The sequence below is a fragment of the Zonotrichia leucophrys genome, chromosome 7, assembly GCF_028769735.1.
Source record: "Zonotrichia leucophrys gambelii isolate GWCS_2022_RI chromosome 7, RI_Zleu_2.0, whole genome shotgun sequence".
Lineage (NCBI taxonomy): Eukaryota > Metazoa > Chordata > Aves > Passeriformes > Passerellidae > Zonotrichia > Zonotrichia leucophrys.
In genome coordinates this window covers 17,779,979-17,801,636 of record NC_088177.1, presented here as the reverse complement: position 1 = coordinate 17,801,636, position 21,658 = coordinate 17,779,979, and the positions used below count along the sequence as shown (strand labels likewise).

The window sequence follows — 21,658 nt, the reverse complement described above, 5'->3', positions numbered from 1 at the left end:
ACTCAACACCAACAATTAACTCCAAATAAGCACCCCAGGATAGTGGAGGTTCAGCTGCAGTCTCAGAGCTGTGCAGCAAGAACATAGCTGCTTATTTCAGTAAGCAAAACTATTTCATGCAGAAAAAAATATAATTTTATAGGGCAGGGAGTGTAGGGGCAAAACCCATTCTACTGACATAATTAGCATAGGGGGAGCTTAAAATAATATTGCTTTAGAGCTGCTTCCTGAGCTACTTACAAAATTCTTACTGGCAGGCTTGCTTGTTTTTTCTTTGAAAGAACAACTGTTACCTGTAGCAGGTTGGGAGGTTTTCTTCCCAAAAAATCCACAGCTCTGGAGATTAAGCTTCAACTACTTTTTCCCATTGCCTGCTGTGGGGAGTGATGAGAGCACCTCCAACAGGAGGGGTACAGTAAGGAACCCCTCTGGCAAAGGCTCTTTCCCAGCTTTCCCACCAGCACCTCCAGGTCAGGGATGTGGGGCATGAGCCTTGTGCTCCTTCCTGTCTGGGGCACTGAAGGAGGAGCATCCCTCTGCTGGGCTGGGTGTCCTGCAGAGCCTGCCCAGGGCTGATTCTCTTGTGGCACTTCTCAGGGAGCACTGGTCACGCTCACAGGCAGCAGGGATCTCCTCCATGGGACACAGATGGGCAAGAAATATGAAATACAAGTTACAGCTGTCTCTGGCAGAACGCCAGGGAACTCTAGCATGTTAAAAATGGAGCAACAGCTGGTCTCATGCAACCTGGAATATGTTGCTCTACTTCTAGAAGTATTTTTAATGAGTTATCCAAAACTTGTGTGTAATTTTAACCATCGGTCATTCTCCATACAAGTCCAATCTGTAAAATGGGCAAAAATTGGTCCAGAATTCCAGTTCTGAATAGTTCAAATTAGAGCTTTTAAAGTATATCAAAGAAATAACCTTTTATAAACAAGATCCTTGCATAAGATAGTTGACATTAGTGAACCCTAAACCAAAACTGAGCTGTAAGTATTTAAGTTACAAAGTATAAAGTAGTTCATTTAATACATTTAATACAGTTACTCTTTCTAGAATGCAGTAATTGGATAAAAATTACTTAATTTTTAACTGAGATCTTTCCATATCACCTGTTGAAAGGGCAGAAAATTCAAATAAAATACTATATTTCTAAGAGAAATATTCTCCTTACAATTAATGGGATGTACACAGGAGAGACTTCTGGAACTAGGGTGGAAATTGAGTATGCCCTGGATGCTCACAGGTACACTAGAACATCATCACTTTCAGCAAGAAAAGCTTCTTTTAAAATGAAATAAAGCCATATTCTTTTTTAGTTATAGCCCTCAGTTTGGACTATGCCTTAGTCCTTGCTCATGAATCTCAGAGGTGTTAACAATGCTGCAAACCTCTGAAGCCTTTTCTGTCTTTTTAATGCAGTACAACTATGCTAAATTGTTTCCTCTGAACCCACAGAGCAATTCCTGGATTGTTAAGGACAGCTGGGTTTTTTAATGTCATTTATCTCATAGTATCAAAGTTGCCTGTGCTGTAGAATTATTCATCTGTATTGTTTGCCTTTGGCAGTCAGGGCAAGTTGTTTGCTCAGCCTGTGTGAAGACAGTGCAATTATCTGACTTCATGCACTTGACCACTCATCTTCCTAAGGCTTGGATGCTGAAACTGAAGAAATTGAAAATGCTACTAAAATGAGTTATGGAAAATATTCTGGTTTGTTCCTTGTAAAATTTCTGCGACATAACTCTTACCTTACTTGGATGAGTGAAAAAGGGAGGGTGCATGTTTGGTATAGGAAATTTGATTTCAGATCCTCCTCACCTGGCTGGCACAAACCAGAGCATTAAGGTTTGCCTTTACTGCTGTGGTGACCAGCACTGTCCACTAAGTAAAGCAGCTTTGTGAATCACAAGAATTCTCTCAAAAAGCAGTAAGTACACTTTCTGTAGTCAATAACAAGGCTTCAGCCAGGAGCCCTTGTGTTTGAAACGTAGTAGGAAAACCCCTTTCCTGGTTGTGACAACAGAAATGCTCTGCAACTATTACAAAGAGGGCAGCCATGTTCATGAACCTCTGCAAAAGACTGTTTATACTTTCTGATGCTTAAATTGTTTGGAGAGGAAATAGTTTTCTAATGTTTACAAACAGGAAGAAACTGTCCACAGTTAAATATTTTGTACTTTGCTTATAACTGTCAGAACAGTTTATTTACATACCTGGTCAACTGCAATAAATGGCTGCTTCACTTGTTTTTGGTCTGTAAAATATTTTCTTTTTACAAAAAGATCTTGTTCAGATCTCTTCCATAGTTCATACAGGAAGGCTCTCAGCATTAGAAGTACTTAGCAAATCAGTTCCCAGTTTATGGTGTTTGTCTCACACTGACATTGACTGGGTTAGATCAATGTATACCTTGCTGCAAGTTCAAATCACCTTTTTTGCAGTCGTATCTGAACAGCAAAGCCTGACAGAGTTAATGTTCATTAGGTTTTCCCTGTTCTTAATACATTCATCTTTTGAAGGCAAAAAAAGGAGATTGCTGTCTTGACAGTCTAACACCATGGCTGATGTGCTGGAAGATGTGCAAAACCCCGGTGACAAAGGAAGAAGTAATGTGCCAGTGAGTCTTTGCTTACAGCCTTTGTGACATGCAGTCAGAAATGTGATTATTCTGTGTCTATAGAGGGCCTCTAGACACAGAATAATTTCACTGTGGAACCACCATGTTCTGATTTGGAGTGTGTAAATCTGAGGTCTGACTTGCAAGTTCCTAACGAGTATTTCATTTCTCTGCTTTGGAAAGAAAGACAACCTGAGTTGAGCACACCTTGGAGCAGAGAGGGGGAGCACCCAAGGAGAGTTGGAGACAGTTGCTGTGTTCTCAGACAACATGAAAAAAGAGAATAACTTGTCAAAATATAGTGGTATGGATAAAGAAACAGTTTAATTTTATCCTTTTTTTACAATATAATTCAAAGACAGTCTCAGTTTCCCTATGATGTAAAGTCTAAATTAAACCTGTTAATATTTATTAGACAAATCAATGGTTTGCTTAGGCTAACTGAAGTTTTATGGTACCATCCAGGCACATGTGTGTACACAGTACTCATGTAAACAATAGCAAGGGAAAATACAAGCAGTGTCTCACTTAGGCCTTATATAAAATCAGCTTAGTATAGCAAGTCAATTTTACAGTGCAAATCTGAATGAGAATAAACAGGATTCAAACTTCCAGAGTTTTGTTTTGAAGTTAAACTCTTAAAGCGTAAGAGAAAGAGGTTTAAAATTTTAATGCAGTCCTGAGCACCACATCATTTTCTTCAGTTTTTTAGAGGAAATGTAATTAGCAACACCAGTGCCATGTTTTTGCCTGTCCCAGTCACCACGGCCAATATACACATGCAGAGTGACTGTACAAAGGAGCAACACATGGATGGTCCTAGAGCAGACAACAACGAGCTAAATACATTTTACTGCCTCCAGAAAACATCCTCCTACCTACAGTACAAACTCCAAGGTATCTATCAAAATCAGGTAACCTGGTCTATACAAGGCAAGTTACAGCTAAGTGTATAGACAGTAACTAAAGCTACTTCACTCTGACAACATCTCATGCAATTACCCTGCTGACAGTTAAATACAATGATAAACATGAGACAAGAAGCTGCTGAAGAACACAGCTGTTGAAGTACTTAAGCTTAGTCTCTCAATTTTCTCATTGTTCGTATTCCCTTTACATCCAGGTGATAACAGTTGCTTGAGGTGTGCTTGATTCATATAAAGAAAAATAGAATTTAAGGCATGTTTAGTATATTATGAAAAAACACTTAGTAAAAATATGTGGACTCCCTTCTTTCCATGTAAATGTAATGTAGAAAACAAAGTATAAATTACTGAAACTAGCTGAGCTAGCCCATTGTGACCTGCTGAAAGAAATAAAGAGGGCTCCTGTCAACCTCAGAGAAACAAGCTAACTTCTTAAACAGCAAAGCAAAATTCATTCAAGAACACTGCTACTGCTTTTAGACCCTGCATTCATGTACACTTAGCAGTATTTCTCTTATATGCATCTCTAAAACATTTAATTCTATCTTTCTAGACAAAACACAATTAAGCAGCACTCATGGAAATTGTCAGTTATTGCAAATCTGCAAACACAACTTGAAACAAACAGGGAAACTGATAGGGAACCAGAAGCATGAATCCCAATCTTTCTGTCAATATGGTTAAGGTAAATGAAGAGAAACAAATATATGTTGAAAACACAATTAACTCTTGCAAAGAATCAGGTTGGATATTTCAGGTACATAGCATGTGTTGACAAGCAGAGACTGTGCCAGTGTGTTATGTAGTGTAACATGAACAGCTGAGGTATAATCTGTAAGCAGTTGCCATAAATATGCACAGGTATTCTTTAGAGAGGTTGTGGACTGGAAACAGCAGAAGTCTGCCTTAACAGGACAGCACCTGTCCCCTGCTGCACACAAACCTCCTCTGCTGACAAAAGTCCAAAAAGTGTGTTAGATATATCTATCAAGAATATATATGTTCAATACCATAGTGAAATTGTCCTTTTGGTTAACACTATAGATTGTGTTAGTATCTGGATGTACACATACAGCAATATGCATATCCAGAAGTAAAACTTCAAAGCCATTTTAAAAAAATAAAAGGTAAATTAGGAATAAGCTACATTGCAAGAAGCTTCCTGCAGAATTATATATTTAAGGTGATAATCTTTGAACTAAGACTTAATATAGCTACTGCATTACAAAATGGCTTGCTGTGAAATCTCACTTTTGCCCCACCCAATCAGACACATCTTCAGGATTGTAATTCAATGATTGTTTAGCAGCATTTTTAGAGAACTGTAAATTCTTTTATTAACAGGCATTATAAACAGATACTACCACTTTTATTTAAAAACCATGAGTGCCACATAGATGAATATACAGCTCATGAATAACTTAGAAGTATTTCCCATATTAAAAGGCAATGCACACAGCATACAAAAAGTATACTAAACAAAGCTATGAAGATACGTGATTGAAGTGTCTAAAGTGATATATACAGTACATAATTAATGTGTTGTTTATATTCAGTACAGGATTCTGTACTGCTCTTGCCATTATGCCTCACTCTCCCCTGACACTGAATTTTGCACTTCTTCTTCCAAAATTGGTACAATCAGGTTATCCTTGGACATCAGATTATACTTCATCACAAACTTAGTGAACCGGTGACACAAGAAAGTTTCATTCTGGAGGTGAAAAAAGGGAAGAAAACAGTATGTACAGAAGAATTATTTTACACCATTATGAAGAACATGCTGAACAAAAAGCCTGCTTATGTAATTGTCTCATTACATTTATAGGTCTTAGTCAAACTTAATTAGTAAAGTCATTGCTTCTTTTATATCTTTACTGGTTGCTTATAGTTACTACAAATACTAAGAAACCTACTGAAATTGAGGCTTCAGTTCACAGCTCAATTTAAAAGCACTTAGTGCATGTAGGAGGAATTTCAGAACCATACTTTTACATATTTAAATATATTCTTGTCTATCTCCAACACAACAGGGCACAATCATTGTTCCAGAATCCTTCAGTGAGATTTGGCAAAGGTTCCCTTTTATATTTAGCTGTACCCCTTATCTCCTTTCTATCTATTAATTTCTACTTTCCTATTAAAAAAGAAAAGTTACTGGTTGTGCAGAAGTTGCCCTCAATTACTCTGATTCTTTACAATTACACAATTAGAATTCCTTAACTGTTGTGCAACATACACAAACAGGAGATTATATATATTTGTAAGCAGTACTAACTGCACTCAGTGCTTGAATACATTCAGGATTCTTAAATACAAGATGAATTTGAGTTGTCTGTAGAAAAACCTCCAATTCTGGCCTTTTATCTAAATGAAGGGAAACCACAACTAAATACACTAATTACATAAATGAATTTTTGCGTGTATATGTAAGTATAACAGCTTTTCAGTTCTTACAAAACTGGACTGTACTGTAATCAATCCTTCATTTGAATATAGAGAGTCTAGTAGGACTAAAATTATACAACTCCATCACAGCTGTAACTTCAGTAAATACCCTGCTTTCAAGATGTCATTTCAGACTACTTACTTCATATTCATCAAATATCTGCCGGTGATGAAAGTAAGCGTGTGAAAATATCCTGTAAATCCTTCGGCACACTGATCCTAATTTGGCTACAGAGGATTCCTTTATGCTAACCCTGTAAGCAGCAGGAGAAAGGTTACACAACTGCTCTAGTGAAGTGACTACTAAGGTACATGTTGACATAAATTTTGATTGTTAAAACTATTCTGTATAATTGCATATGAAATTTAGACTTGTTGGTGCAAGCTCCACATTTACAAATTGTACTCTGACTACAAAGAAGTTCTGCCTGTAATTAATCATCATCAGTTATTCTGGTAAAGGCTGGATCTCTGGTTTCTAGGCTTTATGGGCAAAGAAAGAAAAAAGATACTTCCAGTTGCACCTCCTTGTCTATGCCGAATTCCTAGAGAAGCACAAGTTTGACTTCTCCAAGTTTTCTCTGATGTGCCCTGCCCATTCAGTTGCCTGTCTCTTGTCTTCTGCAATTGCCATGTCCCCTAGTAGGTTGGTGTTGGCTTCTAGAGGGTTTTGGTGCTGTCCTGTTGAAGGCATTTGAGGTGCAGCATCTGTCCAAAGGCCATCCTCTTGTCTAGGTGGGCACTACTCCAATGGAGCCCCATACCACTAACAGGTATCACTAAAACAGTTTTTACATAAAAAGCATCCCTTAGCTCCAGTAAATGGCAAACTTTGAATAAGCCAGACTTCTTCCTTGGCTTAGAAGTGGCAATAGGCCTCCTAACTGCAGGATTTTTGATAGTTCCAACAGTAGTCCATGACACATACATTACATTTCTCCCTGGGCTTTGTCACTGTCTTAAGTTCCAGCCCCCTCCCTCCTCCCAAGAGAAAATGTCTTTACCTGCTGGGGAAATATTTATTGCTATTCAGAAGACATGCAGCTCCATCAAGTGTGTGCCTGGTGTAGTCTATAGCAGGACACTACAGAAACAGACAGTGAGTGAGCACATGCATGACATTGTCAGAACTTGTTTAAAAAGAAACATCATATTTTCTGATGCTTTGAACTTCATTGGTCATTTTTATTCCCAAAAGTTTCACATAGCTTGTCTAAAGGTATAAATATATGTGTGTGTATATATATACATATGTGTGTGTATATATATATATATGTATATATGCATATATATATATATGTGTGTAACTACATTTCCTCCTTAAGTGAGTTGTTTCTTTTCTCTGCTTCACAACCCATGAAAATTATTTCAAGAAAAGGTTACTATGGCAATGCCATTATGCATGTGAGTAGTGAATTCTATGCTTCTTCTTGAGCAAAGCTGTAGAATAAAAATACATGCTAGGAGTACACTGAAAGGAAAGATGATTGTTACCTCACAGCTCATTTGTTTCCCACACAGTCAAGTTGCCAGACTTGTTCTTTTACAGGCTCTGAAACCAAACCTAAATCTATCAGTGCTTTTTGATTTGGCAAAGAAAACTAAAATCATACACGTAACTAAGTGTGTAACAAGCCATCCCTGGCTCTGCAATCAAGTACACCTCAAGGAAGAAAAGATGAACTGAGCCAGACTGAGAGAAATTATGTCCATTGTCCATTCACCAATTTCAGGAAAAAGATTTGTCAGTTCTACATTTCTCTCAGCAGTTTAAGGTTCCATCAGCCCCTCTCTGACCATAGCTGGTGGCTACTGCCATGGAAAACAGGAGATGAATGCTGCATGCTCAGAGGTAAAAAGAAGCCTGAAGTTCTCCAGTCCAGCTGAGGACAACACTGCCAGACATGCCAAGGTGCTGACTAGGGGCAGGGCTTAAAGGAGAGAGTGGAAGAAAGTTGGCTAAATACAAACATCTCAGGAAAGTAAAACCAGAACAAAACAAAAAAAAATCTTACAGGACAGGAAAGATGAGGTTAAAAAGAATCAATACCTTATTCTGGAAGGTGAAGTACAAAGATAAATATGACAAACTGCACTACCATCATTACCAAAAGCAACAAAGACTTTCTGAAGGCAAAAAAAAAAAAGATGCGTCAAGTGGTTTAACAGAAGATTGAACAAAGTTTAAACTAACTGGACGTGGAGGAAGACAAGCTAATGCCATGCTGATAAACCCACTTGAAACATCTTCATGACTGCACCACCTTTTTTGGAGTACCTGCCCTAAGAATGAGCACATGCAGTCAGGTTTGGAGTGTCAGGTTTACTCTGTGGATCAAGGCCAACGTTTGAAGATGAGAGCCCATTCTCAGCATGGACTCTTCCATCAGTTAAACAAAGAGCTTTTTTCCTTTGAGTTTCAGGCAGGATCAACACCAACCCAGAGACAATGTGCAAAGCTGCTAATACTGAGGTAAAAAAGCAGTTCCTTTTACCTCATCCTGTTCCTCTGTAAAACACTACAGAATGAGAAGAGCAGCTCAAATGATATTCTTAACCCACATAAGCTCTCAGTTTGACTAGAGAAGCCACCTTGAAGAGGCTCCTTATGAACCTATTAACTGTGAAAGAAAATTCCTGCATCACTGGAGTCAGTTTTCCAAATACATCCATACCTCTTTGGGAGTTTTATGAGCTGCACAAAGAAAAATCCACTGTTCAGTTGCTGTCATCTGAGTACACGTGTCAGGGTGACATTCACTCTGTTAAAACAATTGTTCAGTTAAGAAAAAACCCCAGCAGCAAAAAGGAGCTGATGTTTTCAAATAATTTCCTTGCCCTGTCCACCCCCTAAATGGGTTATTTGCCATATGCCCTTAAAATACTACAAAACCCCCAACCACTGCTTAGCCCTGCATGTATGTATTTAGAAGAAAGCTCTGCAATCTACACAAAACAGAAAAGTCTCCTCCCTGACAAAATGTCTCAAGAAAAGAATTACCTGAAGCTTGACAGCCAGTCCATTGAGCTCAAGGCAGAATTGTCTAAAAGAAATTGAACACAGCAGCATCAAAATCAGCTATTAGTTTCCTCACTGCAAGTATCTCATAGAAAACAGCTTAGACACTCTGATCTTCATACCAGCAGATGGTTTTCTTACTCAGCTAAACAATTATGTTTTATTTCTTCACTGACAGCAAAGCTTGAGTTTAACATATCATTTAGTGGAAGTATTATACTGCAACTTAAAAAACCAAAAGTGGATAAAAAGGTCTGTTTCCTTACAAACAGAAAAAGAACTGTAAGACACTCCTGCTGTGCCTGCCTATTTGCCTGCTAGTTTCAGGAAAAGCACTGGGAGCATCTGGAAATCACATTACTCATTAGTGGAGATGGAGAACTGACAATGCTATGAGAAAGTGCTATGGAAATTAATGACTGTATCTTCCTATTCAGGAAGTGAGGTACAAATATTTTGTTTTAAAGAAAACATTAAGATCAGAGCATATTATAAGTCTTTAGAAGTAACAGGGAATTCAGAAAATAATACCAATATTTAACAGTGGAAAAATCAAATTTCATTTAAGTTGTTTTGATGTGTCACATTCAAACAGATTCACTACCAGCATCAATGAACAAAATTCAGAACCAAGACAGAATATTAACAACAGATGGATTTTTACCTTAAATGTTCATACTTCCAAACACCTTCATCCTGGCCTTCAGGAGGTTCAAGGATCTTATCAATGTTGGAACAGTCTGCCCTTATGTTTTGTTGAATATACTGGGGAGGGAGTAGAAATAAAACTAGATCTTGTTGTAATAAAAGTAAGAAAGTATATCCAGAACATTACATCTTGGAGTGGCTTAATTTTTACTTAAATTATTGACAGACTAAAAAGTTCAAAAGTAGATGGGCAGGGTAAGGAAACTGGTATTAAAAATGCCAGATCTGAAAAATGCCTTTCTTCAATTAAAACAGGTAAAAGAACAGAGAAACCCCCACCATTTTCCTAAATCTGATTTGTTTAAACCAGACATGGGAATTTAAGTTATTTCTGGAAACAAAATTAACCATTAATTTGTCAAAATACATAGGTGCTTAGCAAATTCACTGCTGTGCAGCAACATCCTAAGCACATAAATAGCAAGCCCTGTTCAATTTTATATTCCAGAACACAAAACCTGGGAAACTGCACTCATTAACAACATTTCATGTAAGTAGCAATACCTGCTGGACAGCTAATGTACTATCCATTTCTTCAAAGGATTCATCAGGCCAGTTGTAGAAATCCTGTTTTGAAAAAAGAAAATTTAAAGCCATGTAACAAAACCAGAGGGGGAGGAAGAAAGGCACACAGCCTACAATAAGCCTGAGCATGCAGGAAAATAGATGGAGTTGATACAATTCCAGGAAGCTGCATGTGAACAGAAGCAGCACACAGTCCTGGCAGGAGGAGGGAGAGAGGATTTGCACTCCCAGCACTGCAGCAGCAGCAGCACACCTCGAAAGGAGAAGCTCTGCAAGGCTCGGCAGGTGAGCAGCCCCGCTGAACCTCCCAGAGCCTGCAGCTGCTCCATGAAATGCAGCACACAGCACCCACTGCAGGTGCCACACCAGGCAGCAGCGGGCAAGAACAGGTCTGCAGAGAGCAGCAGCACACTCTGCTTATGAAACTCAAACTCCCAGTGGTGACACAGCAAGAAAAACATCTCTGAACTGAGATCACGCAACGCTGTGCTGGCCTAACCGGGTACCACATTCCCACCTTACCCTTGGTATGGTCGGTGTGCCTTAATTAAATTTTCTGGATGCTTATCAGCCTTGTTAATGATAAAGCCTTGCTGAAGTTTCACCTCAGATCCAGCTGCACCTGTGTTCTGCAGCAGTCCACATGTGCTGCACCATGACCATCCCAACCACATGCATTTTCTTACTGTGCATTTTTCACATCTAAAATTTGGTGCTGCTCCCTCATATCATGCAGAGATGCTGCACGGCAGCTTGCTGTAGTCATCCCAGCAGGTGCAATGACTCAATGAAAATGTCCCAACAGCAAAGCTTGGCAATCTGTTCCTGAGAGAGCAAGTCAGCTCTGGCAGAAATACCTTAAGTGCATATCCACTGTTGAAATATCATTACCTAATTGTATTTGCAAACGGAACAGCTATACCAGTGTCATCCAAAATAAAACATTAAATACAGCCACACACAAAGAAAAATCATGTCCATGGAGAGACATTATCATCACTATACATAAAACTCTTTAATCTACATGAATTTCATAATAGTTGACCAAACCTAGGTCTATGTCCAGCTGTTTTTCAGAATACCCCAAATTTATCAAAGGCACAGATCTCCTCACAAAGAAGGAGACATTCTGTCTCCTTCACAGATTAAACATGCACAGAATGACCTGATTTACAGGATTGTGTAATAATTTTACCTCTCTGCTATGACAAAGAACAGGAGAAGACACTTGTCATACACAGCTCCTTTCCCACCATGACATCTCCTCCCAAAAGCAGAGGGGAAAGTCTCACATAGAGGTTTGACAGATCATCTCTCTGCAATAATCTAAAAAATGTAGTTTCTGTGTTTGAGGTGTGCCTGTTCCAGCTGACCGTGAAACCTCAGAAACAGATTAATTCCATTTCGATTAAGAGAAGCGATGTGACAGCAGAATTTCCTTGTGTGCAGTTACGTAAGGGAGGGATGACATCCCTCTGGGAGGGCAGGCAGGTACGGTCGCTCTGACGGTGCCGAGCTGCCCCCGGAGCCCAGAGCAGGGTCATGAGCTCCCTGCCGGTATTTTCAGAGCAGGAACAGCAGCAGTGCCTGACAGCACCGGGGAGCCGCCCTGCCCGCCCCAGCCTGCGGCGCTCCCGCCCGCCTCTCGCAGGTGTTCGTTCTCCGCCCGGCCGGGGCCCCCGCCTGCGGGACGCGGCGCCTCCCTCGGCCAGCCGGGCCCGACGCGACCTCCGCTCCCAGCCCGCAGCCTGGAAGCCCCGGCGGCCTTTCCGCCGAGCCCGCGGGGAAGGAGCCGCCGCCGTCCCCGGCCCGCTCCCCCGCAGCCTCCGAGTCTCGCCCGCTGCCCCGCGAACAAAGCGATCCCCGCAGCGGGGCCGCCGCCGCCCCGGCCTCGGTAGGCCCGGCGCGGCCCTTGGAGCGGCCCTCGGCGCCGCCCCGCCGGCCTCTGGGCCCCGGCGGAGGCGCTGCCCGTGCCCGCTCGCCCGGCGGCCGGGGCGGCGGCGGCGGCACCGCACAACTCACCTGGGCCTTGGTGCCCGGGCGGTTCCGCCGGAGCACGGCCGTGCCCTCCGCCATGACCATAGCGACCGCGGGGCCCGGATGTGCCGCGGGGCCGAGCGGGGCGGGGCGGGGCGGAACAGCCGCGGGGCGGGGCGGGAGCCGGCCTGCGGAGGGAGGGTCGGCACGGCCAGAACAGCCGCCGCGCGCGGCGGGGGCGGGCACGGGAACGGCTCTCGCGAGAGAAAGCGGGAGGGGCGCGCGGGGGCGGACCTGAGGGGAGGTGGCGGTGATGGGGCCGCCCCGGTCCCGTCCTTGCCTCTTCCCGGCCAGCAGCGCTATCGCGCTCTCCTCTGCGCGGCGCTGGAGGCCATGGATGCTTCCCTGTGAGCGCCGTGCCTTGCAGGTCCCTCTGTCAGAGCAGAGCTTTGTGTTCCGGAGAGACAACACTGACACCCGCGCACACCCACAGAGCCGGGAGCGGGGAGGTTTGGGGCGGCCGCTCGGTGCTGCGGGGCGGGGCCGGTGTCGCAGCGAGTGACCCGGGTTGTGAGGCAAAGCCTCGCACAGAGATTGAGTGGTTATTGGGAAATCCATCGTATTTCATCCCGTTTCATCAGCGCCCCTCGCCAGCCCCGGCTGTGCGTGCGCTCACGCAAGGTTAGTCCTCGCTTGGGTCTGTACAGCCCCTGAGGCTCTGTGCAATACAAACTATAAGGGCGTGGATTTAAAATTATTCAAAGTTTAATATTCAAGATAAATTTTTTAAATAATGAGTAAAACCCCACCCTAGCACTAGGGCCCAACAACTAGGGTTGTTTGGGACCAAAGCCTTTCTAGGTCTCCAGAGGCAGGATTGAGACCCCTATGAGCTGGGTGTGCAGAGGACACAAACTGCTGCGCTAATGGCAAACAGAGTTAGCCCAGGTTTCAAGGGTTACTGAGCCGGGTGTTGACTCTATTTGCGATGAAAACAAAAAAGACACTGTTACCTCATAGCTGGCTGACAAAAACGTCTCCCTTACAAGCAAGTAAACATTTTGAAAGACTGGAGTGACTTATAGTATTTCTGTAGGGTGAGAAGAAAATTATTTGAAAGTTATTATATTTCTACCACGTTACAAACACGTGGTAGAAATGAGTACCGAGTAAGGAGGGATGAATTGCTTCTGTCTGTGCAAGAACGACCAAGCAGAGAGGTACCGTGAGACGCCTCCCTCACACAATCAGGGAATAAATGGTGGCAGCTGTGGGGTGTTTGCTGCAAGGTGGAGAATGCCGCTGGCTCTCTGCTGCTGTCCCTGCTCCCACCGCATTCGGGGTGAGTGCTGCTTGTAGTTTCCCCCTTCACTCAATTATTTTGCTATAAATAACACGTTAAAACCCCTTCCTTCTACCCAGTGAAAGCCACAATTTGTGAAACATTTCTAGATCGAGAACACTGAAAAATCTCTAGCTAGGCTTTCCCGTCAGAAAGAGAAGTGCCCTTTGAGTGCTGACTGGGCTTGGGCAAGGCCGTGAGCGGGGCCCTGCCTGTCCCGGGAGCGGGACCATGCGCGGGCAGCAGAAATGGGTGACGGGGTCAGCAGTGACCGACCCGCGGGTTGTGCCGCCGGCAGGGCAGCTCCTCTCACGTTACACTGTAACGCGGAGCTCGGCGTTCCTGCCTGCAGGCGCCGGAGCTCGGCTTGCACTGGTTACTTTTTTACTCCTGGCCCGCATTCCTGCCCCAGGCACGTCAGGGATTGTCAGCTCTTCGGGTTGTGTGGCGAAACCCAGCTAGTCTAAGAAACCATCAAAAGATTTAAAATGCTGTGAGAAAATGGTGTATTGGAATGAGGAGTAGAAATGTCCTAGTACCTCTTTAGGCCAGCTGTATTCCAACATTATTTTTTTAATGAGATTGATATTATTATTTGCCAGTTTCAAAATACGAGCAATTCTAGCTGCCTGAGTCCTTCAAAATTCAGGAGCTTGTTTGCATTATTCTTTTATTGTTGTGGTTTGTTTTTTTTTCCTATCACCATATTCAAGGTTTAACCTTAAAGCACAGAAAAGTTGGGGACTTGATGTTTCCATTTGTCCCTGACTTTTATTTCATGGCCATCTTGCTTTTAACATGGAAACAAATCTGACCCTGAAGAAATATCAGTCAGAGAAAAGTATGTCTCTGTTAGTTCAGTCTGAAGATGGTTCATGTGTCTGCAAAAAAAAGGAAAGAAATCTGCCTCATTTATTGAGATCTTAAATTCTATAGGGTTATCTTGTGCTGCTCCTTGATAATTAACCCTGTATTCCTGGAAGATGCTTATTATTTTTATTTCATTCAATTTCAAGCTGTTTTTGAACAAAATCTGAACAAGAGTAATTTCAGTTTTGGGGGGGTCAACTGGTCTTCATCTTATGGCCTTCACTAATGAAAATTTGAATATTTGGCCAAAATTTAATCAGCCATGCATGTGCTCTTAGGGACCTGTCTGTCCTTTCTTCTCTATTGGCATATAAATGTTCCATCCTTTTCTTACTGTGGCAGGATGACATAACCAGGGTGAGAAAACTCTGAAAACACTACAGCTGCTGAGAATGGAAGCTATTCTGAAGTGTTAGGAAAAGAAAGTCACAAAAGATGGAGTCCACCTGGTTTCCTTGGGATTCAGACACACTGAAGAAAGACTGAAGTGTGTACCCCCTCAGAAAAGCAGGTGGGGCAATATGCAGCATTTACACCAAAACTGCAGCTTTTAAACCATGTAGAAAACAGTGGAAAGAAGGCTGATTTCCTACAGGAAGAACACAGCAAGGAAAGAGGGTTTGTGACTGTGTGTCTTTGCCTGAGGAACCCGAGGGATATGGGATTTGGCACGCTGTCATGGCCTGACAGGCAGGGACACAGATGGATCCCCTTGGCTGGGTGGCAGTGGCCTTGTCCTTGCTCCCAGTGAGAGCCTTGTGGTGCAAGGATAGAACATTCCTGTCACTCCAGCAAGTGTTCCACTGTGTCCTCCATTTAATCAGGCCTAGGAACACTATTTTTCCCCTACATCCATAAATTACTTATTCCCATGAAGTGTGACTTCTGTTTTAAATCACCTGCGTAAACTGTACTAGATACAGCCATGCTAAGTTTAATAAATAGGCATTTTATATTTTATTTTATTTATATTATAAATAGGAATTTTATATTTTAATAAATAGGCATTGTATCAAGCTGCTGAAAACCTGCTGGGCTGAAAGTGGAGCTGGGGGCAGCCAGGTTGTGTGGTGAGGGCTCAGAGTGATCCTGTGCAGTTCGTGTCTTTTAGAGACATTGGGGAAAGAAACGCTGAAATTTTAGGCCTAAACATTTCTCTGTTGGCAGTTAACTCCTACTGCACCTTGAGATGGGGTACAGTGTCTCTAAGCTGTGTGTAAATATTTTAGATACCTTCTCATCTTTGCTGTGTGACTGCAGCAGAGTTCCTGCCTTATCCTGGGAGATAAAGGCCTGCTGGCTGCAGTGGGAGATAATGCTTCCCAGGGAGTTTGTGTTTCATTGCACAATCAATTGTCTTGCAAGGTCCTTGGGGTGTGATTATCTGAAGTTTCAGCTTGAAGATGCAGTGCTGTAACTACTAAAGTAAAACTGCAATAGGGCAGATTTCAAGATGTAGGTCTTTTATACTAAAAAGTGTATTTTGATTAATGTAGCATCTTCCCTGTCTGTCCACAGTTCAGTGCGAATTTAACTCCCAGAGCAGTGCCTGGTCTGTCTTCAGCTCCAGAGCAAGCAGAGGGAAGCAGCCAAGAGCAGGGACCCCACAGCAAAGGGGAGCAAAAGCCATTGCAGCCATGCCTGGCAAGTGCAGCTCCTGCTGGAATGGCTGGGTGACCAATGGCACCTAGGGAAAGGCATGGCTCCAGCTGACCTCTGGGCTGTGCCCCTGATGGCAGGGACTTTGTGCTGGCAGAAAATACATTGTGTTTCTAACTGTGTCAGAGCTTGAGTCCCTCCCTGCAGCATCTGAGTGGAGATCTGGAAAATATTTTGTTACAGTTCTTTACTGGTAACTCTGGCATTAGGGTTATAATGTATCTAGCAGGGCTGAGTTCCAATCAGCTCGACTAGAGAGAAAAATGAAATTTAACTCCTGCCATTGAAGTTTCAGCAGCAATAAGCCATGTTCTGACTGACTTCACTAGGACTACCCCAAAAGCACCTTAAGGCACTGTCTGTTCTTGGGCTGCACCAATCCCTCTGTGCACCCCAGCTTTGAAAGCCTTCTCAGGAACAGCGCAGATCTGGGTGCTCCTGCACCTACAACCCTGAATCCTTGTCAAGGCAAGAGAAGGTGGCCAGGAATATGCAAATTGAATTGCTTCAGCATCACCTAAGTCAGTGTCTTGCTATTTAAGAATAGTTTGTTAAGGGTAAAGGAAATGTAATTTGTCAAAGCAGGTCTCTCCTGAGTTAAGGGAAAGCTCAAGGTCTGGGTGTGATGGTGTGGTAATCAGTAAAGAAACTTCATTTAAGATCAGCACCAGCCCCACTTCTGCCTGGTTAACTGCTGGGGGGGTGGTTATTTTCTATTGGCAAAGTTCAGTGAGTGATAAGCAAGAGTAACCACTAATTCTTATCTGCTCCATCTGGGAACTGGATGAGTCTGTTCCAGCACAGACATGACTGGTACCAAGCTCCAGCTGCAGGGGACAGGCTCTTGGTGTGCCTTAACCTTCAGTGTTTCAGGGTCTGCAGACTGAAGTTAGAAGAACCCATCCTATCTCAGGAGTGCAATGTGCAAGGGAGCTGGATAAAAGTCCTCAGCAAGCCTGCATCAGTCTGGTAACCATTTTAAGCTCATTTTAGACAAACTTGGTGAAAATACAATATTACTACCATTGAATGGGGCAGAGAGCTCATTACACAATTGAGACTCAGTTTCACTGAGCAACAGCAGAAACTGAGACAGAAGCAGAATAGTTTCAGCAGTTTATTGTAAAGACCTTTACAATCTCAGTACAGAGATAAGGATATAAAATGATGTTGTTTGGGATAATTAAGGCTGGTTGGTGGTCATCCAAATTTCACTGTTCAGTGGAACTCAAGCAAGAGCAACTGATTTCTGACTGTACATATTTTTATTTGTGTTCCATCGTTACAGTGAGATCACGAGTTATTTCAAAGACTCAATGCCTGTTTATTATAAAATAAAGGACATTATTTACATGATGAAAGAAAAATTTCAGCATTTTAGTGGAATGGATGACTGATACTGCAACAGGTTTAGTCCACATATTTCCCAAGAATGTCACCATCTCTAAACAAGTAGTAGTCCTGTAAAGAAAAGAAACATTAGCTTCAGTCACGTAAGTATTTTTCTTGTTTTGCAAATACTGTCTCGTTCTGAATCAGCATTATTGCAGTCATTAAGTACAAAATCAAAAGCAAGGTAACCAAGAAGTCAACATGTAGAGCTAGTCTTGAAAAAGTTATTTTTGTTCCTAAGATACTCCTTGAAAGCTATCAAGTTACTACTTCTAGCAGTGGGAAAGCACAAGAACTGCTAGAAAACAATTCTGCAGGCTTTCCCTGCCAAAAACAAGGATGCCCCCAGGAATTCCTAAGTCTTTTTGGATTCCCTCTAACATGCACTTGACATGTGGAACATTCTGCCCACCCAGCAAAGGTCAGGTCAAAGGTTCCTGTGGTTGCATCCCTTTATGCAGGGGCACAAGTAGCAGCAGCACAGCTGTCAGAGGGTGGCTGGATCCAGCTGCTCCCTTTCTTGAATGGTGCCAACAGCACAAAGTACCCACACTATTTATCACTGGTGTTTCAGGAACCACTCTGATTTGCACTCACAAAGATGGGAAACGTACCTTATCTTCCAGTACGATCTTAGTACCACCATATTCTGGGAGCAAAACCTTTTCACCAACTTTTACACTCACTGGCTGAATCTCACCATTCTGAAAAAAGAAAAAAATCCTTACTTTTCTCTAACAGAATTCCTCCAAACTACAACAGTCCATCCATGCACAGAAACATTCAGGAAATCACAACTCTGCATTTAGTTTTGACTGTAAAGACAAGTGTGAGGTCTTTGCTTGACTTCATTTAAGAACCATGAAACCCCCTTGTAAAACCAAGGCACAAAGTCCATCTCCATATTCTATAACCAATTATAATTTCTCTAAGTGCCAGTTTAAAAAGTACCTTCCCATTTCTGTAACTTTGACCAACTTGTCACTGTTGCCATCAATTCACTTATTTAGAAACACCTGATAGAGTTTAATGAAATTTTTTATTATAAGCAAAACATTAACACATTAGTCAAATATTATCACCCTTTCACAACATAAACCGTTAAAAATCAGATCCTGACACAAACCAGCCTGGGATGCAGAGAGGGACTCACGGTAAAGAAAGGCCAAGGCAATGTGCCCAGGTTGAAATTTAACCTGCTTTCCAGAGCTGCTACTGACTGGACACTGCTCTGGTGGGGAACCAGCCCTTGTGCTGTGGAAGCCCCCAGGCACTGGCCTTGGTGTGAACTGTCTTATTTCCATATACATACCCAATGTGCAAAATGAACAAGCTCTTATTCAACACTTATTTGATTGCTGACTTTCTTTAATCCAATAAGCCTAATCCTTATGGACAATGATATTTTGCACAGCACAAGGCAGCCAATAAATAGGCATCTTATATCTTGTGGAACCCCCACATTGTGGGGTTCCACCCTGCTCACAAGTCACAGACATGTGAGCATGTAATCATTTTAACAAAGAAGTCTGCTGGTCCCTCAAGGTTTTGGCTGAGATGTGATGAAACAGGGTATCACACAAACACTGTCTATATATTTAAAATAAACTAACACCACCAACACCTCCTGAAAAAACCCCCACCACCAACAGCAAACAAAAGAAACCCCACTCCATTTTACAAATGATTAAAGGAATGCTGGAATTTATTTCAGGACAACTTGAGATTTCTACCTGCTTTCTGAATCCCTACTTGTAATTTCAGCCATCACAGTCATCCATTTTTGTGAGCCATCACCACTTCTGCACCATAACCATCCCACTCTTATGGCAATATTCCAGCTACCACCACCCCATTCATTTCTGGTTCTACCCAAAGGGAATGCTTTGGGGAATTACCTTTCCTCTGCCTCCAGATCCAACTGCTACTACTGTTGCTTGTAGTACCTTCCCTTGGGATTTTTCTGGTATCATGATTCCTCCTTTGGTTACTGTCTCTGCTGCACATCGCTCAACCAGTACACGATCAAAGAGGGGAAGAAATTTCCTAAATGCTTTTCCTGCCTGTGGAAGCAATTGTACATTGTAACAAGGGAGCCATTACAACAAAAACTGCAATTAAAAGGAGTTTTAAAACCCCAACACATAATGGTTTATTTTGAAAGAGATGAATAGTTTAAGACAACTGCAAGGCACTTATTTAATAGCAGCAAATACGAGCTCTGATTGCATCAGAAACTCCTGAGGGCACAGGCAGATGCTGGGCAATCCTGACAATTCAGCTGCAGGAAGATGTACTCCAGCTGGGGAATAAAGCACCCACGGATGAGCAGACTCCTGTGCCTGGAAAGGCCTCTAGGCCTTTAACAGCACCCCTGAGTTGCTATGGCTTGGTGAACACAATTATTGATGATTATATGAACTGCATTTCTCCAGTGCACAACCAGATCTAACGAAGATTAAGGACTCCCTGGGAGAGCTGCACCTGTACTTGTGAACAGGTTTAGAAGTACAGGTCTAGCCAGGTGCCCCACTGTCAGTCTTTTTTAGGTGCTTTCAAGCATTACCCTTTCACAAAAAAATTGTGAGAACCTGCAGCCTGAGCCACAGTGCTAGTACTTACACTAACTTCTACAGAGTCAGAAAAAATTACAAGAAAGTTTAAGTCAAGGCCCTGAAAATGAGAAGGTAGGCATCCTTCTAGCTCAAGCTGCTTCTGCTTAAGCAGAGTCAAGGTGAAGGGTTTTTATTAAGTTGTTGGGTTTTTCCCTCACAATTGGTTTAGGTTTGGAGTTTTTTTGCAACTACTTTCTGCTATCTCTGCATTTCAGAACCAGCAGTCTAACTGCCATAGGCCAGATAAATGCAGGCAAATGCACTTATCCCAACGCACGGGGGTCAGGAAGAAGGAACTTGCTTTGATTTAGAAGGAAAGATATGGCAGGTTGCCAAGTCACATGGAGATAGTGCTCCAGTGGACAGGTACAGAGCCCACGCTCAGAGAAAGAGCTAGAAGGGCCTGGCATCCGAGTGCCCTTTGCTGGCACTCATCGGATACACACACACTTGAGCAGCGGCAGAAAGCAAAGTCACGGGCAGAGCACATGGAAGATGCTGTATTTGACTGCTGCCAGCAGCACAGGGATGGAAGATAACCAAGGGAAAAGGCTGCCAGTTCTGTACGTTTCCATTCTGAGAGATAATATCGCTGACCCTCCTTTTTAAGAGCTGTTCTACGTTTATCAGAAATAAAGCTGCCAGAGTTATGACCATCAATATTTTACACTAAGTTTTAATTCTTCACGATATTATTATCCTAAGAATCAAGTATCACTGCAAGAACAAGGGCAACTCAGTGAAACTCTCCTTCTTCTCTATAAAAATTTTTACAAAACTTATAGAAAAGAGAGCTCCGGAGCGTGGCACAGGTTTCTTGCCTATCTCCGCAGAGACCCGCCGTGGCCTGCGCGGCCCTGCCCTGCAGCGCTGCTGTCACGGGGCCGCTCCCGTTACTGCGGCGGGAGGAGCCCTGAGCTCCGGTGTGTGCGCAGCCAAAAGCAGCCCCGGCAAACCGCCCGCCACGTCCGGCCCGCAGCCCCCGCGCCTGCCGGGGAGTCACCTCTGCCCCACGGACTGCGTGACCTTGCGGCGCCGCCACCCCCCGCCTCCATCTTCTCCCGTCCCCCCGCGACCCAGCGCTGCCCGCGGGCACGGCAGGGACCGAGCACACCCGTGCGCGGCTGCTCGGGGCCCCGGCAGCGACCCAAGCGCGGGGAGGAGCAGGGGCGCCGCCAGGCCGTGCCGGCTGTGTGTCCCCGCGGCGGCGGGCACACAGGGCGGGGCAGCCCGGGAGCGGGGCCGCGGCAGCGCTGGGGAGATGGCGGCGGCCCGGCACTCACCATGATGCTCCCGCGCCGCCCGCACCGAGTGACCGCGCCGCCGCCAGCACACACGTGAGGAAGGTCACGGCGTGCGCATGCGCGACCGCCGCCCCGCCCCGGGGCGGAGCAGCCCCCACCCCCTCCCCCGGCCCCGGGGACGTTTAGCGCCGCCGATTTTTTTTAACTTCTGCGGCGCCATCCCAGTCCCGGGAACGGCTGCGCCCCGGCGGCACCGCGGACCCGCCGCACACCTCCCGCGGCGCCCCAGGCCGGGCCCCGCACGGAAGTG

General features: G+C 43.7%; 1 protein-coding gene across 2 annotated transcripts; it reads right to left on the bottom strand.

Moving 5' to 3' along the window:
• Nucleotides 1-2,922: 2,922 nt before the first annotated feature.
• LOC135450143 (MOB-like protein phocein) lies at nucleotides 2,923-21,537 on the bottom strand. Of its 2 annotated transcripts, XM_064717989.1 has the most exons (8): nucleotides 12,272-12,425; nucleotides 10,229-10,291; nucleotides 9,681-9,781; nucleotides 8,999-9,041; nucleotides 8,673-8,759; nucleotides 7,002-7,081; nucleotides 6,140-6,251; nucleotides 2,923-5,263 (listed from the first exon to the last, which is right to left on the bottom strand). In XM_064717989.1, the coding sequence occupies exons 1-8, from the start codon at nucleotides 12,329-12,331 to the stop codon at nucleotides 5,132-5,134; spliced, it is 678 nt and encodes a 225-aa protein (XP_064574059.1). In that variant the 5' UTR covers nucleotides 12,332-12,425; the 3' UTR covers nucleotides 2,923-5,131. The 2 variants fall into 2 exon arrangements, with proteins under 2 accessions (XP_064574059.1, XP_064574060.1); XM_064717990.1 differs by lacking the exons at nucleotides 2,923-5,263; nucleotides 6,140-6,251; nucleotides 7,002-7,081; ... (3 more) ...; nucleotides 10,229-10,291; nucleotides 12,272-12,425 and adding exons at nucleotides 17,202-17,558; nucleotides 18,104-18,193; nucleotides 19,388-19,552; nucleotides 21,388-21,537.
• Between the last annotated feature and the right edge of the window lie 121 nt (nucleotides 21,538-21,658).